This window comes from Mirounga leonina, unplaced genomic scaffold (assembly GCF_011800145.1).
Source record: "Mirounga leonina isolate KUSES-001 unplaced genomic scaffold, KU_Mleo_1.0 Mir_94, whole genome shotgun sequence".
Lineage (NCBI taxonomy): Eukaryota > Metazoa > Chordata > Mammalia > Carnivora > Phocidae > Mirounga > Mirounga leonina.
The window spans coordinates 1,787,529-1,807,989 of NW_023270855.1; the positions used below are offsets into that span (position 1 = coordinate 1,787,529).

At 48.6% G+C, this 20,461-nt stretch overlaps 1 protein-coding gene across 1 annotated transcript in view; it reads right to left on the bottom strand.

Annotated features, from left to right (window-relative positions):
* Positions 1 to 17,514, bottom strand: part of MGLL (monoglyceride lipase) — a 113,841-nt gene extending 96,327 nt beyond the window's left edge. The window contains exons 1-2 of the mRNA XM_034998285.1: positions 17,376 to 17,514; positions 15,955 to 16,099 (exon numbers count right to left, since the gene is read on the bottom strand). Coding sequence (XP_034854176.1) covers positions 15,955 to 16,079 — 125 coding nt within the window. The 5' untranslated portion in view covers positions 16,080 to 16,099; positions 17,376 to 17,514. The remainder of the gene's footprint in view (positions 1 to 15,954; positions 16,100 to 17,375) is intronic.
* Positions 17,515 to 20,461: the final 2,947 nt, after the last annotated feature.

The window sequence follows — 20,461 nt, forward strand, 5'->3', positions numbered from 1 at the left end:
ATTTTTAATATGGCTGAGATCACGGTTTTATATTGTTATTCCCATGTATCATTTTCTCTTAAACAACTTTCTGTACTATTGGATTTTTTATGGTAAACATCATTTAAAATATTTGCATATTCCTTAACTCATTTTCCTAGGTGTTTGCATTTGTTGGTAACAGATTCACAGACCATACAATTCACTCTTCTAAAGTGTACAATGCAATGGTGTTTGGTATACTCACGCAGCAGTGCAAGCATCACCATAATCAATCTTAGAGCATTTTCATCGCCCCAAAAAGAAACCCCATACTCAGTAACTATCACCCCCTACTTCCCCAGCCTCCACCCCAGCTCTTGAGAACCACTAATCTACTTTCCGCCTTAGTAGATTTGCCTATGCCGGATACTTTGTATAAATGAACTCATATAATATGTGGTCTTTTGTGACTGGCCTCTGTCACTCAGTGCGAGGGTCTCTGCTTCTGCTGTGTATACTATGTATCAGTATTTTATTCCTTTCTATGTCCAAATAATATTCCACTGTCTGGAGATGCCACATTTTATTTATCCATTCGTTTGGATATTCATTTGGACATTTGGATTGTTCCTACATTTTGACTGTTAGGAATAACGCTGCTATGGGTAGTCATGTACCAGTGTTCATGTGGACACAGGTTCTCAGTTGCCTTTGTATATACCTAGGAATGGAGCAGCTGGGTCGGACGGTAACTGCGTTTAACCTTTGAGTAACTGTCAGACTGTTTGTCCAAAGGGGCAGCACCATTTCAAATTCCCTCCAGCAGTGCGTGAGCATCCTGATTTTTCCACATCCTTGCCAGTAATTGTTACTGTCTTTTTGATTCTAGCCATCCTAGTGGGTGTGAAGTGGTAGCTCATTGTGCTTTTGGGTTGCATTTCCCTGAGGGCTAGGGATGTTCAGCATCTTTTCATGCGCCCATTGGCCATTTGTAGATCTTCTTTGGAGAAACGTTTTCAGGTCTTTGCCCATTTTTTAATTGGGTCATTTGCCTTTTTATCATTGGTTGTAAGTGTTCTTTTTATATTTTAGATATGATTCCCTATGAAGATAAATGATTTGTAAATATTTTCTTCTAATTGTCTTTTCACTTTCTTGATAGTGTACTTTGAAGCACAAAGGTTTTTAATGCTGATGAAGTCCAATTTATCGATTTTTTTTCTTTTGTTACTTGTGGTTTTGGTGTCTGAAGAAACCACTGTCAAATCCAAGGTCGTGAAAATTATGCCTATGTTTTTTCCTAAGATTTTTATAGTTCAAGCTCTGACATTTAGGTTTTTTAGTTTATTTTTGCATATGGTATAAGGAAGAGGTCCAACTTCATTTTTTTGTACGTTGATATCCAACTGTCCCAGCACCATTTGTTGAGAAACTATATTTCCTATTGAATTATTGTGGCCTTTTTATCAAAAATTAATTGATCATAGATATATGGTTTTTTTTCTGGACTCTCGATTCTTTTTCATCCTTATGCCAGTAGCACATGGTCTTGATTATTATTTTGTAGTAAGTGTTGAAATCAGAAAATATGAGTCCTGGGGCGCCTGGGTGGCTCAGTCGTTAAGCGTCTGCCTTCGGCTCAGGTCATGATCCCAGGGTCCTGGGATCGAGCCCTGCGTCGGGCTCTCCGCTCGGCAGGAAGCCTGCTTCTCCCTCTCCCACTCCCCCTGCTTATGTTCCCTCTCTCGCTGTGTCTCTCTCTCTCTGTCAAATAAATAAATATAATCTTTAAAAAAAAAAAAAGAAAAGAAAATATGAGTCCTCCAACTTGGTTGTTCTTTTGCAAGACTGATTTGGCTTTTCTGGTCCCCCTGAGTTTCCACACGAATTTTAGGAACAGTTTGTCAATTTCTAGAAAGAAGCCTTAAATCCGTAGATCAATTTGGGGAGTACTGCCATCTTAACAATCTTTTCTTCTAGTCCATTGATATGGGATATCTTCTACTCATTTGGATTTTCTTTAGTTTCCCTGAGAATGTTTTGCAGTTTCCAGAGCATAAATTTTGCATTTCTCTTGTTCAGCTTAGGCCTAAGTATTTCTACTCTCTTGGATACTCTTGTAAATGGAATTGTTTTCTTAAGTTCATTTTCCGGTTGTTCACAGCAAGTATGTAGAAATACAGATGATTTGTGTCTATTCAGTTTGTATCTTGTAATCTTGTTGTGTGCATTTATTAGTTCTAATGGTTTTTAGTGGATTCCTTAGGATTTTCCATATACAAGATCATGTCATCTGCAAATATAGTTTTACTTCTTCCCTTCCAATCTAGATGCCTTTTATTTCCTTTTCTCATCTGACTGCCCTGACTAGATCCTCTAGTACAATGCTGAATAGCAATAGGGAGATGGCTATCCTTGTCCTGTTCCTGACTTTAGGGGAAAAGCATATAGTCTTTCCTCATTAAGTATGATGCTAGCTTGAGTTGTTTGTCACTGCCCTTCATTAGGTTAAGGAAGGTCCCTTCTAGTTGGTTGCATGTTTTTATCATGAAAGTGTGCTGGATTTTACCAGATACTTTTCCTACATATTTTTGATGATCTTTTTTTCTTTATTCTACCACTATGGTGTGTTGCAATAATTACTTTTCAGATATTAAACCACTCTTGCATGCCGGGGATAAGCCTCCCTTGGTAATGGTGTATAATTCTGTATAATGGTGCTGGGTTCCGTTTGCTAGTATCTTATTGGGGATTTTTGCATCTATATGCAAAACATTGGCCTGTAATTTTATTTCCTTGTATGTTCTTTGTTCACTTTTGGTATCCAGGTGATACTAGCCACTTAGAATGAGTTAGGAAATGTTCCCTCTTCCCTTAGAAAGAAATTGATATTCATTCCCTATATATTTGGTAGATTTCACAGCAAAGCCATCTGGGCCTGGGCTTTTTTTTTTTTTTTTTTTTTTTTTGTGGGTAGTTTTCTGCTTACTAATTCAGTCTCTTGTAAGTTGATTCAGATTTTCTTTCTCTCAAGTCAGTTTCAGTAGTTTGCATCTTTCTAGAAATTTGTCCACTTCACCTAAGTTATCTGATTGATCAGCATATAATTGTTCATCGTATTCTTTTATAATCCTTTGTACTCATGAAAGATTAGTAATAATGTTCCCTCTTTCATTTCTGATCCTAGCCACTCGAGTCTTCTTTTTCTTGATCAATCTAGCTAAAGGTCTGTCAGTTTTGTTGATCTTTTCACACACCCAAATTTGGATTTGTTTCTTTTATCTATTGTTTTTTCTATTCTCTATTTCATTCATTTCTGCTGTGACCTTTATTATTTCCTCCCATCTGCTTGCTTTAGGTTTAATTTGCTCTTCTTTTTCTAGTGTCATAAGCTGGAAGACCGGGCCTATAGCCAGCCCTGGCTACAAATGACCCTGGGTAAGGAGAATGGAATAGTCGCACCTGATAGAAAGCAATTGTGAATTGTACCCCTGGGGACAATAGTCAGTAAGGAAGAAGCGGGAATGGCTACAGAGAGGGTAAATACCGGGTCCGCATAGCGCCCTGCCTCTGTAAAGACAAAGTTTATCCCTGGCCTACTCCCACACCTGTGTCTGAGCCAGCTGGACATCAAGGAGAAGGATAAAACCACAGCAGCTTCAGACAGGCTAAGGCATCCACCATGAAACTACAGAGAAGCAAAAACATGAAAAGCCAGGATCCTCATCCAAGTTCAGCCATGGAAGATTTTCCAGTTGCTTTGAATGCACTAGCCTGGAAACAATAGCCAGCTGCACTGGCCCCCGCCTCTATAATGGTTCCCACACAGCCTACACAATAAGGCCCAACTCCCTTAGCGTGTCAAGTACAGCTGGTACAAACGATTGTGTCCCCCCAGCATTCATATGTCGAAGCCCTAACCTCCAGTATAACTGTATTTAGAGATAAGGCCTTTAAGGAGGTAATTCAGGTTCAATGAGATGATAAGGATGGGGCCCCAATCCAGTAGGACTGTTGCCCTTATAAGGAGAGAGACACCAGGAATGTGCACACAGAGGGAAGACCATGTGAAGAGAGAGCAAAAAGGTGGCAGTCTATAAGGCAGGAAGATAGCTCTCACCAGAAACCAACCACGCCAGCACCTCGATCTTGGACTTCCAATCTCCAGGACTGTGAAAAAATTAATTTCTGTTGTCTCAGCCACTGGGTCTGTGATCTTCTGTTACGGCATCCTTAACCAACAAATACAATAGCCATTCAAACCCAGGCTCCCAAACAAACAATTCCAAACTCATCTTCTGCCATGTTCTTTAGACTACAGTTTCTGAAGAATGCCTGTCATTTTCAGAACATACTTCCATGCCTGGAGGAAAGGACTCCCTCCTGCCTGGAGGAAAGGAATGCCCCGTTCCACCTTCAAGAGCCAGTGTAAACTTCTCTCTGAAACCCCGACACGGAGTGTATGGCGCCCACTGGAACTGCCCCCTCGGTACCTGTGCACGGATGTGTTTGAGGGCGGGGACAGAGCTGCTTCGTTCCTGTATCGCCAGACTAGAAGGGGGTACAGCACAGGCAGGGTGTTCAGAAGGAACTCGGGCGTTCAAGGTGCGTACTCAAACAGGCCGGAGTCTCCGTGCCACATCGTGGGCCCTCCAACACTGCCTAGCATGCCCCTGAGCTGGCACCTGGAGCTCAGCTAATCCTGCTGAATCATCTCCCCACATCAAACAAGGAGGCAGTCCTCACGTCCAGATTCTGGCATCCACTCTGACTTTGAGGCTAAAGTGGAAACCCCTCTCTGCCATCTTGCAGGCCTCACTCGCACGTGCCTTTTCACATACAGAATTTTACCTCCAAGTTGAATTGGCTAAAACACAGCCGCCTGGTATCTCGGGGGACTACCCACGGGGAATATTCTTATTCTAGGTGTTACCAGCGCCTGCAGGGATACATCTGGATTTTGGCACTCCATTTCCTGAACAAAAAGTCAGCCCCTGTGATCTGCACTCAGTGGAAATATTCTGTTCTTTTCCTTGAAAACCATGCCAGAAGGGACTTTGGAGAATCATCTAACCCAATCATCCATCTGACTCTAAATATGAGAAGTTCATCTATTCATTCAAGAAACATGTTTAAATCCCTTATTTTGTGCCAGGAATGAAACTCTACGAGGGGGGAGCACTGGAGAAGAGAGAATAACACTAAACATGACTGGGGGCCTGGGTGGCGCAGTCGGTTGAGCATCCGACTCTTGGTTTGGGCTCAGGTCATGATCTCAGGGTCATTAGATCGAGCCCCGTGCCTGGCTCCCCACTCAGCATGGAGTGAGCTTGAGATTCTCTCTCCTCCTTTCCCCCTGCCCCACCCACCACTCACTCACACACACACTCTCTCTCAAATAAATAAATAAAATCTTAAAAACAAAACAAAACAATGTAAACATGACTTCTGCCCTGGAGAAGCTCAGGGGCTGTTCTACTATCATAAGATGCAAAGTGTTCTAGAGTTATATAAAATGCAAAACGCTCTGGGAACTTGCCTGAAGGTCTAAGAAACGGTACCTTGTCTAAAGCTACTCAGAGGCAGAGGCAGAAATAAAACTTCAAGGCTGGTTTCCTGACTCTTAGGACAAAGATCTTTTCCCCATATGGTAGAATGTCAAAAGTGACCTCATTTATGTCTTTCCCTCGTCCTTGTTCCTTGGATGTGCCCTCGCATACCACCTCTGGGCTGACTCACTCTGACGGTGGGACCCTTGCACGCTGCACCCCAGCAGAGACTTGAAAAGCACTTGCACACTGGGGTTTGCTCTCTCGTTGCTCTTGAAACATTGCCACCCTAAGAAGAATCTGAGCTAGCCTGATTAAGGGTGCCAGACCGCATGCAGAAGAACTGACAAGCTCCTGCCAACAGCATGCTGCTACCAGCACTGTGAGTAAAACCATCTGAGACCAGCAACCCCTAGCTGGCCCTCCAGGGCCCACAGAGCCAGCAGCTGACCACAGATGCATGAGGAAGCCCAGCCAAGGTCAGCAGAAGAACTGGCCAGCTGAGCCCAGCACAAATCGCCAATCCACAGAATCTTGAGCTAACTACATGTTGCTACACAGCAACAGATGACTAATGCACCCAGGACTGCCCCACCCACTCCAGATGTAGTAAAGGGCAGGATGGCACTTGTACGAGTTAACTGAGTCTCTTGCAAGAGAAACACTTCCACAGCACCCTAATACACAATCAGGACCAAAGGAGACATACGTGCCCAAGACAGAAATGTCTTAAGACACAGACTACTGGAAATGGAGTAGATGCTTCTACTCAGGTTTGCTTGCACTGACTTCCAGCCTTACTTGCCAAGGCTGGTTTGGTCTCCCTGCCAGGCAAGAGCGTACCTCACATACTGTCATGGAGCTCTCACTTGAGATAAATGTGTCTCATGGTCCTAACTATGCATTATCTCAAAAAGAATTTCACCACCAACAGCTCAATTGTGGCTTTCTTGGTTCCTTTACCTTGTAAACTAAGCACCCAGCATCTATTTCTATTAAACTTCTGTTATTTAGGGAGTTTGAAATCTCACTGAAATGGAACTGAGGCGTTTTTGTTTTAAGTCATCCCTGCACCCAATGTGGGGCTCCACTCAAGACCCCGAGATCGAGAGTTGCACGCTCCACCGGCTGAGCCAGCCAGATGCCTCAAGACAGAAATGAATGGTTGTTTAACTGTTAAGGAAAAAAAAAAACCGTAAATAGGCTGAAGACTGAGGGAAAGCATGTAGCCTGTGGTCACGGGGAAGAGCTGTAAAGGTGGAATTTATAAAAATCATTCTTGCGGGGCACCTGGGTGCCTCAGTCGGTTAAGCATCTGCCTTCAGCTTCAGGTCATGATCTCAGGGTCTTGAGATCGAACCCGGCATTGGGCTCCCTACTCAGCGAGGAGTCTGCTTCTACCTCTACCTCTCCCTCTGCCCCCCCCCCCACACACCTCCACCCCGCTCATGCTCTCTCTGTGTCTCAAAGAAATAAATAAAAAATCTTTTAAAAAATCATTATTGCTTTCACTGTAGGGCTTATGTGGCTGATGCTTGCCAGGAGGGTGGTGGGAAGTAAGGGATAATGGTGGGTAACAGACAAGCCCACCACACAGTCCTTCCTCACAGCCTGCCAGACTGATGGTGGAGGCAGCCAAAGAGATCAAACTAAGTAATAAGAGCCCACACTCACACCTCATTTACTACGTGCCCGACATGAACTCTGACACATACCTGACCTGTACAACCACCCTAGGGAAAAGGTGCTGGTGCCCCCCATTTTAGGGATGCAGAGATTGGTCAAGGAAGGCCTAGAGCCCCACGCCTCGTCCACAAGGACCTGGTCTGTTCCCTGCGGTCTGGCCCACGCTGTTCACTGCGCTATCTTGCTTTGCATCCCAGAGAGACCGGCTTTCCCTGAAACGTATCTCTTCAAGATCAACTGAACAGGATAAACAGAGCAAAACTTCCCCAACATCTAAAGGAAGCAATTTCCTTGCCAGGGGTCTTCCACCTTTAACCTAGTAGTGTGCAGGTGGCCTGGGGAAACTGACCTGCCTTGACAAGACGAGATTAACCAGAGGCTACATGAGACCAAAGATAAGGTTTTCTCCTTGCCTTCAAGCTTTTTCTCCTTCTGTTCTTCCTCCTCCTGCCCCCTCTGTATTGGGGGGCCCCATACCTCCTCTGCCACAACCTCCTCTTATTCTCCTAGAGGCTTTCTGGGCTTCTCTTCCTCCTAGAATGTATCCCCCTTCTCGTGGGGCCCCTAAGTGAGTCTCCTGCCATCTTTCTGCAGTCCCTCGACCCCCATTACTCAGCATCCTGGGGTATCGCCTAGGTGCCCACATGCTTCTATCCACTGAAAACAGAACCACCAAAATGGAGATGTTGTCGAAAGGCTTCCAGCAGTGAGGAGGGAGGTGGCCACTCAGGCCTCTCCAAGCCCTGCCCCAAACTGGACATCTGTTGAAATCCCTACTGTGAAGGGGCTACCTTGTGGCTACCTTGCGGCAAACCCATGAGAAGAAGGCATGGGAGCAACTCCTGGGAGAACATGGCACAGAGGAGAGTGTGCAGGCAGGACCCTGCCCCTGGGCCCACGCCAACCCCCCTAGGTGACCTCATGTTTACCCTCTGAGCCTCAGTCTTCCTAACTGAAAAATGATGACACCTGTACAGAGCCTTGGGGGTCAGGGACCCCCATTTTGAGAGTCTGATGGAGCCTGCAATCCACCTTCTTTTCCAGAAAACTGCATATACTTAACATACCCATGATGTCAAAAGGCCCACAGACTCTAACCTAAAACTCTCCACCACCTACTTGGGGAAGTCCCCAGGGCTAGGGAGAGCTGGGGAACTCTAAGGAAACCTTAGCACTCAAGTCTGACTTCCTCCACCAGAAGAGAGATAGCTCTGCTAGTGACATGCTCACATGTCCCTTTCCTCTTTTGGAGTAGATTCATTCACTCATTAACACACGTTCATCAAGCTCCTGCAGAGGGTTGGCCACTGTTCTGGGCACCAGGGACACCATACGCATGCGCAGAGAAATAAAACACTGGCACACCTGCATTTTGGTGGGAGAAGCACACCACCGTCTCAGGAATCTAAGCCTTGCTCTGGGCCATTGCGCCCGACATCTGCTCTCTGGAGGGAGCAGCATGAGGGGACAGACGCATGAGTGTCCTCAAGTAACACAGGTGTGCCTTCACAAAGTGATCCATTTCCATCCTGACCACTGTGAATCCTGCCCCATGGAAATGTAAATATTTCTGGTTTTGGAAACTTGTTCAAGGAAAAGGAAGGTCCAATTCCCCTCAATCCTAACACCAACTGAAAATATATTTTTCCAAACCTTCTTTCTTTCCTTCTGTTCATCCCTCTTCTCTTCCTTCCTCCCAGCTCCCTCCCACCCTCCCTCCCTCCTTCCTTTCTTTCCTTCCAGAAATGAGGATAGAGCTGTGATCCCATGAGAAACAGCTTGTTTACACCTTTTTGAGGAGGGGGAGGCATGGTGTTTCATCACTGCACACAGGAGAATTTGCTGGGCGCCAAGAGAAGAAAGGAATGGTCAGCACATCCGGCAGCTGCAAATGGAGTGACAGGGCTCACAGCTCTTGTCGAGGCCCTCCTGGCTCCACACAGCCCCCTGCTGTGTGTGTCTCCAACACAGAGAGAACAATGTCACCCCCAGTCCCTCAGTGACCACCATCAACATCCCCACCCCCACCCCCAATGAACAAGGCTGTGTGAAATGAAAAGAACCTCCTACCAACAAGAACCTTGGATGACCCTAAAATATGGGACAAGGGTTGTCTTGTAATCTCAGCTGTAAAAATTCGCACCACTGAAGACCATTTCCTCCATTTATATAATAACCAATGGTTTGGCTTGCATTCACGGACAGAGTGCTTCTGGGATTAAGATCTAAACCTCGAAGGTGTCGATAAACAGACAGTAGTGGACAACGGGTGCTATTCAGGAAGCAGCTTATTTTGCTATTTTTTTCTAAGATTCCACTGCAAAACAAAGCCAGATTTGTATCTGCAGAACATTCTTATAGTAACTGGAAGAAATTATCCCTTAACGAAGCTGTTGGAAAAATCAACTGCAAGAATAGCAGCCGGCCCTTCCTCTGGCCATCAGAAGATCTTTGCTATTCGAAGAGTCTTAAAAAAAAGAAACCGCCCAGAAGAGATGCCCTATTTAAAAATAAGGCATTTTGCTATGCTATAACAAAGGCAGAAACATCAGAAAGAGAAACAACAGCTCATATAAGAGAAAGAAACTTCTGGAAATTCTTAAAATAGGCAAAAGAAAATCAAATTGCTAGGGAAAAGTTGATTGATCTGATCAAAAATTGTGTCATTGCTATAAATTCAGAATGAGGTCCACTTTCTCAGAGTTTAGGTGTAAATTTCGTAAAACAACCCATTAAGTCAAAGGTGCTTCATTTTTGAGTCCTCATTGTGGAGAGCCAATGTAAGACAGGATTCCTTTCTCACCTTCATGAAAATGAACTTGTCCCCATCATTAATATTTTCTTGGGAATTAGGTTTGCTTGGCCATGCTCCCTCTCCTCCGTTTCTCCTACTGGTTTATTCCAGGGATGCTCCAGGGAAGGGTCCCATGGGGCCCCACCTGTCCTCAACGTCAGAGAGTAGAGCGGGCATCTTCATAGCAGAGATAATAAGGGGTGTGTGGGGAAGGAGAACCCTGTATTCCCCATGCACCTGTCACTTGGGGAGGCACCTAGGAGCTATCCTTCCCCGTCTCTACCGCCATCATCAACAGGAGTGGGCAACTTTAGTTCTTCCACTGCTATCACATGGAACCACTACTATGTGGGGACTCAGCCCTCTTCACCTGTCCCCTGGATTATGGCAAACACCTCCAACCAGCTGGCTGTCCAAGTTACAAGTCTGACTACAGCACTTCTGGCTTAAAACTTACCAACAGGGCTCCCACCCCCTGAAGGTTCAAGGCCAAGCCTGTAGCTCAGCCCGCAGCCTCCCCCGCCCACCCCACCCCCCAGAGCTTTGTCCCCTACCACCTCTCTAGCTTCATTAGGTTCCTGCCTTCTGCCCCAGTAATACCACTGCTGGGGCTCCTGAACATCTCATGCAGCCCACGCATTCCTGCCTCGGCTCCCTGCTATGCCCTTCTTGAAGGTTAAGGGCACTAGCTGGAAGGATGAGTAGGAGCTGAAATCCAGCCCACATTCTGTTTCCTAAGCCACACACCCGAAGGGCTGGGTCTACCTGGATGGACCCCCTTTCCTCATTTGCACAAAGGCTCTGCAGGGCCCAGCTGTTTCCTATCTCTAGGGGCTTGCCACATCACATCACAATTTTCCATGTGTTCGCCTACCCCACCCCTACATCAAACAAAGCGGTCTTTGCCACCCTCTCCCCACCCTGGTGCCCAACACAATGCCTTGAGCATGTAGACGTCAATAACTAAACATTGGCCAAACGGGCTGGTTGAATGGGAGCGTGACTGTGGCTGAGCAAGAAGAGCAGGGAGGTGAGCCCTAACAGCCTGTCTTGCTACAGAGGCTTCCAAAGAGCCCAAGAACTATGCTAGCGCCTTACAGCTTGGGGGCAGGTCTCAGGGGCTGGGTGTGGGGGGAGCTGGACTGTCCTCACACCCATGGAGACCAACAGAATGGAGTTCAAAATGGCTCCTTGTAGGGACAAAGAAGGGATGTGATCTGGTCCACCCTGAGGATGTAGCAACCAAAGGTAAGTGATGCAGTGACACCTAGTCCCGCAGGTGGCAGGAGTTCAGAGTGGGGAGAGGTCATGAGAGCTGCAGGAGGCAGCAGGGGACATAGGAGGAGGCGGAAACACTCAAAGCTATAAGCAGAACTCGTGGAATCTTGCCCAGAACACGCAATTAATGCCCTAGGCTGGGGGAAGGGACAGGGACACTAAATAACTGACTTACAACCTGGTTAGAAAACCGAAGGGGGAGGGGAGCACAGGAAAAGCCAGTCTGATCTATGAGAACAAAATTCCAGAAGGCAATAGGGATCAAAATTATGTCCAGCCAGATGGTGGAGACGCTGCATCCCCAGGGTCCGGATCCAGTTGGCTGGGAGGAGCCCTTATCTTCTGGGGCCACTGGGGCCACGCCCAAGGGGCTGGTGGTTGATGTGAGGAGGACATTATGAGGGTGGCAGGAAGGGAGTGTGTTTTGTAACGTTTAAATATATCCCAGCTTTGAGGAATCACTTCTTCTCCAGGTAAATTTGCATAGGTGGGAGGAATTGTCCTAAAGCGGCATTGCCCAAAATTGCGGCTACAGGTTGTGAAGGCTTCGTGGAGAAAGGGATCAGTGCGACCCAGGGCAGAGGTAGAGGATGTCAGCTGAGCCCCTCTCTGGGGAATAAGGGATAAGGAGAGGAGTAGCGGGAGCAGGGACCTGGGTTTATTGATTCTAGATCCACTGACAATGGCCAAGGCTAAGAACTTGGGGAGGTTCCAGAAACGATGCCACGTGACCCTTGTTAGTCCCTTTCCTGCCATATGCCCCATTTCCAGCCTCCACACCATGTCACCAAGAGGAAAGTCCTGAAAACCGCACCAACGGCGCACCGCCTCGGATGCAGCCCAGACTGGTGGAATGGCGGGGGGAGAGGCAGTGGCACCCATGTGCGGGCGTGGCTGTGGGGTGACTGGTGGGGAAAAGCCAGGTTACTGAGACCGAAGTCAGATGCCAGAAAGGCAAAGAGCACAAAGCCAGCAAGGTCTGGAGAAGGAACTCCAGGGGCTTCTGTTCTGGAAGTTCTCTGAAAATGTAGGGGAATTTGGAACAAAATGCTAAATGAAATTTTCAAAAATGAGTCCCTTGTGAATTCCAGCAAGTCTCCAGGGAAGGTGTGTGCATCGGGACCTCTGCGAGCGAGGGGCAAGGGACAACCACACTTTGGAACAGCTCCCCTAATAGACCAGTTGTTATCACCATGGAAGCTAGAGACAGGAACACTTGTCCGCTCTTCAGACCTGAGGGGCTGCCCAGAGACCAAGCACATGGAGGGAAGTATCAGCTTTAAAGAAAGATGAAGGGCACTGATGTATGTAGCCAACACACGCCCACTGCGGATAATCAGGCCAACACGCTGTGGCCCAGGTCTAGAACTAGGCATCTGCTGGGGACCGCAGCTGCACCATCACACAGGTGCAGGGGGGCCCCGGCCCTCCTCATCACACAGAATCAAAGGAAGCCTTGAAATCCTCAAACTGAGTATGGTTTCCGACCACGTGGGGCAGGCGCACCTTCACTGTTCTGAGCGTGGTGGGGTAACATGCCGAAGCTGACGTTTAATGTTGTCCTTTAATAGACTAAGGGTCACATGGCAGACTGAATGCAAAGGGGCTAAATGCTACTCCAGTGCACAGGAGCTCACAAGGCAACCCAAGCCCCACCGGGCGGAGGGGTGGGGGGCTGTTTCCGTCTCCCTGCTGACATCAGGGCTGGAAATGTGCTGAAGAACCGGTATCGTCAAAGTCCGAGACACCGCATCTGGATAAAGCATCCACGCCCCCCAGGGCCTCCCAAGATTTTTGGTTTCCAAACGATCCGTATCTTTCATCTATTTCCCACTTCCACTAATTATGAGCAAACGATTAGGGAGAATTCATTATTCTTTTACTCTTTACTGCAGGATGAAGTGATCTTCAACCTTAATGAGAAATGCAAGAATTGATCAGGAAGACGCTACTTAAAGAGACGAAGGTCTGTCTTTCTCAGTGGTGCATTAAGAGCAACTGACTTGGAGCCAGAGGGTTCTGAACTGAATCCAGCTACGCTAGCTGGGTCATCTTAGGCCTGTTCTCCCACGTGTCGAATGGAAAGAGTCATGGTAACATTTACCTCACAGGTTGATGTGAGGTCCAATGCAAAGCAGTGCAACCAAGAGGGGTGCACACAGACCCTCTGTGTAAGGTGACACCTGGGGTGGCTTTGGAGGTCTCAAGGTCCTCTGGGAGAAAGATTTTTTTTTTTTAATGGAGCAGAGCGGAAGGACAGAGAGAAGGTGACATTTGTCTGGGTTTTCCCCACAGACGGTAGAACAGAGAAGGCCCTGAGCTTAACGGGGAAAGGGCCTTGAGGACACTCCCCAGAGGGTACAGACTGAGGCCAGTGGTGACCTGCTGTCCCCTCCCCCTTCCTGAAAGCAATAGGCAACAGTGTTGAAACTCCACAGCGGAGATGTTCCAGAGCGCACAGGAAGGCAGGGCTGCACAGTAGCTGCTGGCTGCCCGAGCAGCTGCTCTCGGTTATTAAGACATGGACATGTTCTCGTAGCAGTTGGTATAAACCTCTGCCTTGAGGCCCTCACCACTCCCCATCACTCTGGCTGCCATGATCCCTCCTCCAGGAAGCTCTAGCCCTCCTCAATATCCAGAGATGCCACCACAGGGTTAACACCTGCCACAGGGGGCCTCCTGGAATTTCTCATTGGTCGGGACTGCTGGTGAAATGGTTTGAAGATCACCCCTGACATTGGCCCCAACTCCCTACGATCTGTATCATCTCCATGGGGTAGAGGCAGAGTAGATGGGGGGTGGCCCCTCCCCCGGTCACATTTCTCTCCCAACTCCCAGGACCCAACTGCCTCAGCCACCCACCTACTTTCTTACTGCCATCGGCAACCACTACAACGCAAACCCTGACTTCCCAGAGACAGCTCAGTTCAAACTACGGGGGGTGGGGGTGTTGCTGCTTCTAAGTGGAGTAAAAGCTAAGGAGCAGACAGAATTCCCCACAGCACCACGTCAGCGTGGAGATTGTGAAAACCATTCATGGCCAAGGAAGGGCAGCCAATTCGGCCATTCCCGACCCACTCGCCCACCGCCCTGCAAGGCCCCAGCCAGACACCCAAGGCCCTCCTTATTTCATTGACCTCGAACTAAGATGGCCTCCCCACTCAACCAAGGAAAACTCCCAAAGTCCGGGACCTGGACATTAAAAATGTGTACTTCCAATTCTTTGTCCTCTTTTTGTAAATTGATCAAATAATGCACCACATACCACAAAGTTCTTAGAAATTGAACTGAGAATATGCAATTCTACAGCCAGTTAAGTCAGAGTGGAGAATAAGTCAGAATGGAGAATTAATGATAATGCTTGACAACCCTTTCTCTCCCTCCCTCCCCCTCTCTCTCCCCACCCCCAACTTCCTCCCTCCTTCCTTCCCTCCCTTCCCCACTCTCTCCATCTGACACGTATGCAGACATACACACTCTCTTCTCGAGGAAATCTTCAAGAAAGGTATTGCCAGAACAGGTAGGAATTATTACCAGTCCATTATGAGAGCCAGTTTACAGCTGCCCTGAAGCTATGATTTAAACCAGGTCTTTAAAAGTCCCCATCTCGGGGCGCCTGGGTGGCTCAGTTGGTTAAGCGACTGCCTTCGGCTCAGGTCATGATCCTGGAGTCCCTGGATCGAGTCCCGCATCGGGCTCCCTGCTTGGCAGGGAGCCTGCTTCTCCCTCTGGCCCTCCCCCCTCTCATGTGCTCTCTGTCTCTCTCATTCTCTCTGTCTCAGATAAATAAATAAAATCTTTAAAAAAAAAAAAAAAAAGGTTAAAAGTCCCCATCTCTGTGTTTTTAATGGGCAGCTACCTGGATTACCTTGTTGAAAATATAGGAGAGACTCTCTGGCTGTGCTAGGGTCAGGTGATTACTGAAACACAAAGAGAGACATAATCCACCTTAGACCGTGTCCCCTAGGAGACCAGAGGCCTTCGAGGCAGGTAAAATATCCATGGGACAGGAGATGCTCACCCGTCACCAGTCCAATTGGTTACCACAAATAATTTCTTTCCCTGAATAACACAAACAAGCAGGGTTTTCCCTGTTTTGTACAAGAGGAGGGGAGCAGCCGGAGACCAGCTGTCTGATGATGTATAGTCCCAACGCCTGTTTCTAATAGCAAGACAAATCCTTGATGGAAAATGTACAAAGTAATTGAGCTGGCAAGAAATCAGAAGGAAATACCCAGGCCCCTTTCTTCCTAGTTGTACACGTATGAGACCTCGGAAGCTCATAACCAAGCAGGAAAGAGAACGAAGATTACTCTATTGATACAGTTTTGATTTTCTTATCTGCTTAGGTGGCTTTCTGGAGTTGTTGGGTTTGATTTTTAGAGGAATGCCTGTACCACAGGAAATCAATTTCAGTACAAAAAATAAAGTCATGTGGAATTTTTGAACAGTGCCATACGGTGGAATCCGTATCCTGGTTGTTATAATGAAAATAGAACTCCTGCTTCTTAATTAAAAAAAAAAAAAAGATCAAGTATAAATCTCAGCTTTGTTAGCACTGCTGTGCCTGACGTGAAGTAGGTCATGAGGAAAGTGGCCCCAGAGGAGATGCTACATGAAGAAGGAGGAGAGGCAGGTGAGAATGTGCCCGTGTGCACATGGGGCAGCACTCTGGGCCAGACTTACTTGGGTGTGCCCGTCGGTTTCCAGTACCTGCAGAACAGGTACTGTCCGTCGGCATTGACCAGGTGAGGCAGGTCCTGGTATGGAACGTTCTGCGGGGTCTGCCTGGGAGAACTTTCCTCCGGCATTCTGAAAGGATCTGCAAGTCCTTGAAAGAAAAGAGGACATATTTCAAAGTCAGAAATATGGTAAAACACACAGAGATGGGGAGAAAAGCCTTGTTTGGTGTCAGTAATATTTTTTAAGCGGTTAAAAAAAAAACAAACCCTCCATTTCAAAGATTTTTAAAAACCCATATATTTCTTGCAATCTCTCCGAGACTGAAAAATCCCATTTGTTCTTAAGAAAATGCTCACTTTATTTTTTAAGTGCCTCATTACAGCTTTTTCCCCCTTCCCATCTGTGTTTATTTTAAATCATTTCAGGAAACTTCATCTTAAAGACTATTTTAGCTGTAATCAAGTGGAAATTACAGTCAGCTCTGTGGGTATAAAGACCCAGCTGCAAGAAGACCCATCTATCTTAAAATCCCCAAGGAAGTTTCAAAGGGGCACAATAATGAGGTGGATGATACTCCAATTAATTCCTCCTGTCTGAAATTCCAAAGATTCCATGACAAACCTGTTTCCATCATGTCCTGGTTTTTGCATTCCACAACCACGACAGCATGAAGGATCAGAGCCAGGCAAATAAGGGCTGTTCCCTCATCTCGGCCGTCACAGGGCAGCATTCAAGCAGCTCCGGAGCCCCTGTCCCCTACCCTGCGCCCTGCCCCCAGAGCCTGCCTTTCGGGCTTTAGGGGTGCGGAGCCCGGGAGCCTGCTACCAGCTCGCACTGACAAGCTCTCCGGGGCTCCCCTCCTTCCCCAGGGGCGGGAGAACAGGCGCCTGAGATGCCCCACTACTAGTTTAGGTCATTACTTTCCTTACACAAACCGATGGAGGGGTTCGGGGACCAGAGGGGCTCGCGAGCCCCGGGAAACTGGGAAACTAGCTCCGCGCACACCGAGGCACCTCGCGCACGCACAAATGCGGGTCCCCGAGGCAAAGTCACCCCCGAGGCTCCTGACAAACTTTGCTTCCTGCCTGTCTCCGACAGCGCAGGGAATGGAGCCCTGCAGCTGTCACTGGGAAAGCCACCGGAAAAACCAGGAGACTTCGCCGGGCGTGTGCACGGGGACGGCGGGGACCGGGAAGATGGAGTTGACGGGGACAAGTTGGTTTGGGGGCTGGTGCGAGGGAGCAGGGGAGGGCGCGCGCACACACGCGCACACACAGACACGCGCACCACAGACACGCGCGCACACACGCGCGCGCACCAGGGGGCGCGGGAGCCCACGCCGAGCGCGCGGGGGACCCCCGAGGCTGCTCCCCACCCCTGGGGACGGCACTTGCTGGCTGGGGCGGGGGCCGGGAGGCAGTTACCGGGGCCACGAGCGCCGCTGTCGCGTTCCCCGAGCGCCGTGGGTCCTCGTCTGCGGCGGGCCGGTGCCGGGCCAAGCTGCGCGCCGCCGGCTCCGCGGCGACAGGGCGCGGCGTCTGCGCTGCCACTTTATCCCCGGGCCGGCTCGGCGGCGGGGGCGGCCCGAGGTGGGTGGGGACGCGCGGGACAGGCGGGCGGTGCGGAGAGGCGGCGCCCGGGGCCCACGTGTGCCCGGCCCGCGGGGAGGAGCTGGGGGCACAGCCCGCGGACCCGGCCACGCGCTCCTCCCCGCCCGGCCTCGCGGGAGGCCGCGCCCCGGGGTGGCGGCCTGGGGACCGTCACGAGGCCTGGAACCCAGCCGGGCTCACCCGAGTGTCAGCGCGGCAGGACTCGCCACACCCACGCGCAACACACCTAGCGCACACAGACCCACGTAGGGACACGAACGCACACCACACACACAGACAGCAAACGCACACGGACTACATGCGTGCACAGACCCACACCCAGATACTACACATACAGCCACAGAAAACACACATGCAGATGCTACATGTTCACAAGGACACACACCACACATGCAGGCATGCATAGACGTCCCCACAGATACACACGCATGGACACATGGGGACGCACAAACAACATACCACACGCACAGACACACAAACGCATACATACTCAATACACAAAGCAGACATGCGACATCCACAGAGATACACAAACCCACATAGGCACACATAGAAAGGAACACAGAGTGACACGCTCATGCACACAGACACCCATAGACCTCCCCAAGCATACAAACATGACATGCACATATGGGCAGTCATATTGTGCGCGCGCACGCGCACACACACACACACTCATATACAGACATATTCACATACCCCCAGAGAGACACACATGGCCAGACACACACATAAAAAGCTAGGGTGGGGGTGCACAGCTCCCCAGGAGGTAGGGTAGGGGCAGACTGGTGTAGGCCTTGTCCCTCTACTTCCATCCCCAGCAACCTTCCCCAGGTCCCAGGAGGTGGGCCCCCAGACGAAATCTCTGGGGCATCTACACAGGCCAGGGGCAGGTCTGAACAGTGTCCAGTACAACTAGCAGTGTAGCTTAGAGTCCAGATCACCTGTTCTAGCTCCTCCGTCCTGTGGGCCTTAATCTCCTCACCTGTAGCCTGGGTACAATACCTGTGTGACAAATGTCCCCAGCTCACACTGACCTCAGCTGGCCTTTGTGCCTTTCCTTCTTTCACAAATAACTTTACACCATAGCAATGTTGAAAAGAACTGCTGTCCTCCAGAAACTGGTATCTCAATGTCACATTGTGTGAGTGCAGGGGGCCCAGGCTGCCTAGAGCCTGTGATCTAACTTAAGAAGTAAAACAATAGCCTTTGAGAAGCTATGAGTTTTAAGTGCCGCCCAGTGGCTCAGCCAGCTCTCTGGCCTCAAGCAGTTCACCAGGCCCAGGACAGAGAAGGGGTAGCTAAATGACTTCTCTGAGGGGCAGTGTACAAGATCCATGCAGGACGTGTCTAGACGCGTCTAGAGGCAGCAGCCCTGGTGCAGGGAGCCGGGGGCGGGCCTTCAAGCTGGCCCTGCTAAGTACATTGTATTTACTTGGAAGGCAATTTCTTCAAGGCGGGGCAATTGGGGATCTGATACAGGTCGAGGGGGCCCAGAGCCCACCAGTCTACCTTGGATGCTGCTGTTGTTTCGTTTTTTTCCAGCTCCAACATTCCAGAACTTTAAATAGACAGTGTGAAAGTTTGGAGGGCAGATTTTGTTGAAGTTTTCGCAGAACTTCCCTAGAGATGGTGGTACAGAGTTTGAAGATTTGCTTGCTCGGTTACCAGCATAAATGAGAGCGCGGTGTGCCATCAGCAGGTTGGCAAACTGGGAGTTAAGAGATTGAGACTGTGCTGTTGTATATCTGGCTTTTCTTTTTTTTTTTTCCTAAGTAAACATTTTATTTTGAGATACTGGTAGATTCACATGCAGTTTGGTAACAAATAATACAGAGAAATGCTGTGTGTCCTTTACCCACTTTCCCCCAATGGTAACATCTTGGGAAACCGTAGGACAGTATCACAACCAGGATATTGACATTGATACAGTCAAGATGCAGAACGTTCCAGAACATTGTGCTGCGCTTTTGTAGCCTACCCCCATTTCCTTCATAATCCTTGGCAGGTGCTAATTTGTTCTCTGTTTCCAAAATTTTCTCATTTCGAGAACTTTTTATGACTTGAATCACACAGTATGTGACCTTTTAGGATTCACTGTTTTTGTTTAACATTTCCGGGTGGTTGTGTGTAGCATTCTAGGCTGTGGATGAACCACACAGTTCGTTGAGAGACTTTTGGGTCATTACCCCTATGGGCTATCACAAATAAAGCTGCTTTCGGCACTCGTGTAGAGGTTTTTGTGTGAACACGAGTCTTCATTTCCCAGGAGGGTAATTGCTGGCCCATATGGAAATTGCATGTTGTTTAAGATGCGATGTGTTCCAGAGTGGCCATGCCATTTCACATGCCCATCCGGAATGTGTGAGAGATCCAGTTTCTCAGCATCCTTGTTAGCATTCAGTGTTGTCTCTCTTTCTTTCCTTTAGCCTTGACCACCCCACTCTCTTTTCTCCTCTTCTCCCTCTGGGACTCGATGATCCGATGTTAGATCTCTTGTTATAGTCCCATAGGTCTCTGAGGCTCTCTTCGTTTGTTTTCCTGTCTATTTTCTCTCTGTTGTCCAGATGGGGTAATTTCTAGTGCCCTGTCTTCCAGTTCACCGCAGTGTTGGATGTGTTGAGCACGAGGTGCTTGTAGGGGAGGCTGGATTTGTGGGTCTCGAACTGAAGAGAACAGTCAGGCCAGAGATGTGGGAGTTGGCCCAGAAATGATCCTTGCGTCCGTGGGATGGAGCACACTCACCTCAGGAGAGTGGGCAGGCAGAGGTACAACTTGGCAGCCTGCGCACTGCTTCTGGTCCGAGGAGGTTGAGATTGGCCGTTGCTGTGCTTTCAAAATACTTGAATTACTAGCCAACATTCCATGTGATAGTGCTGGTCTCTGGATTTCCTCTAAAA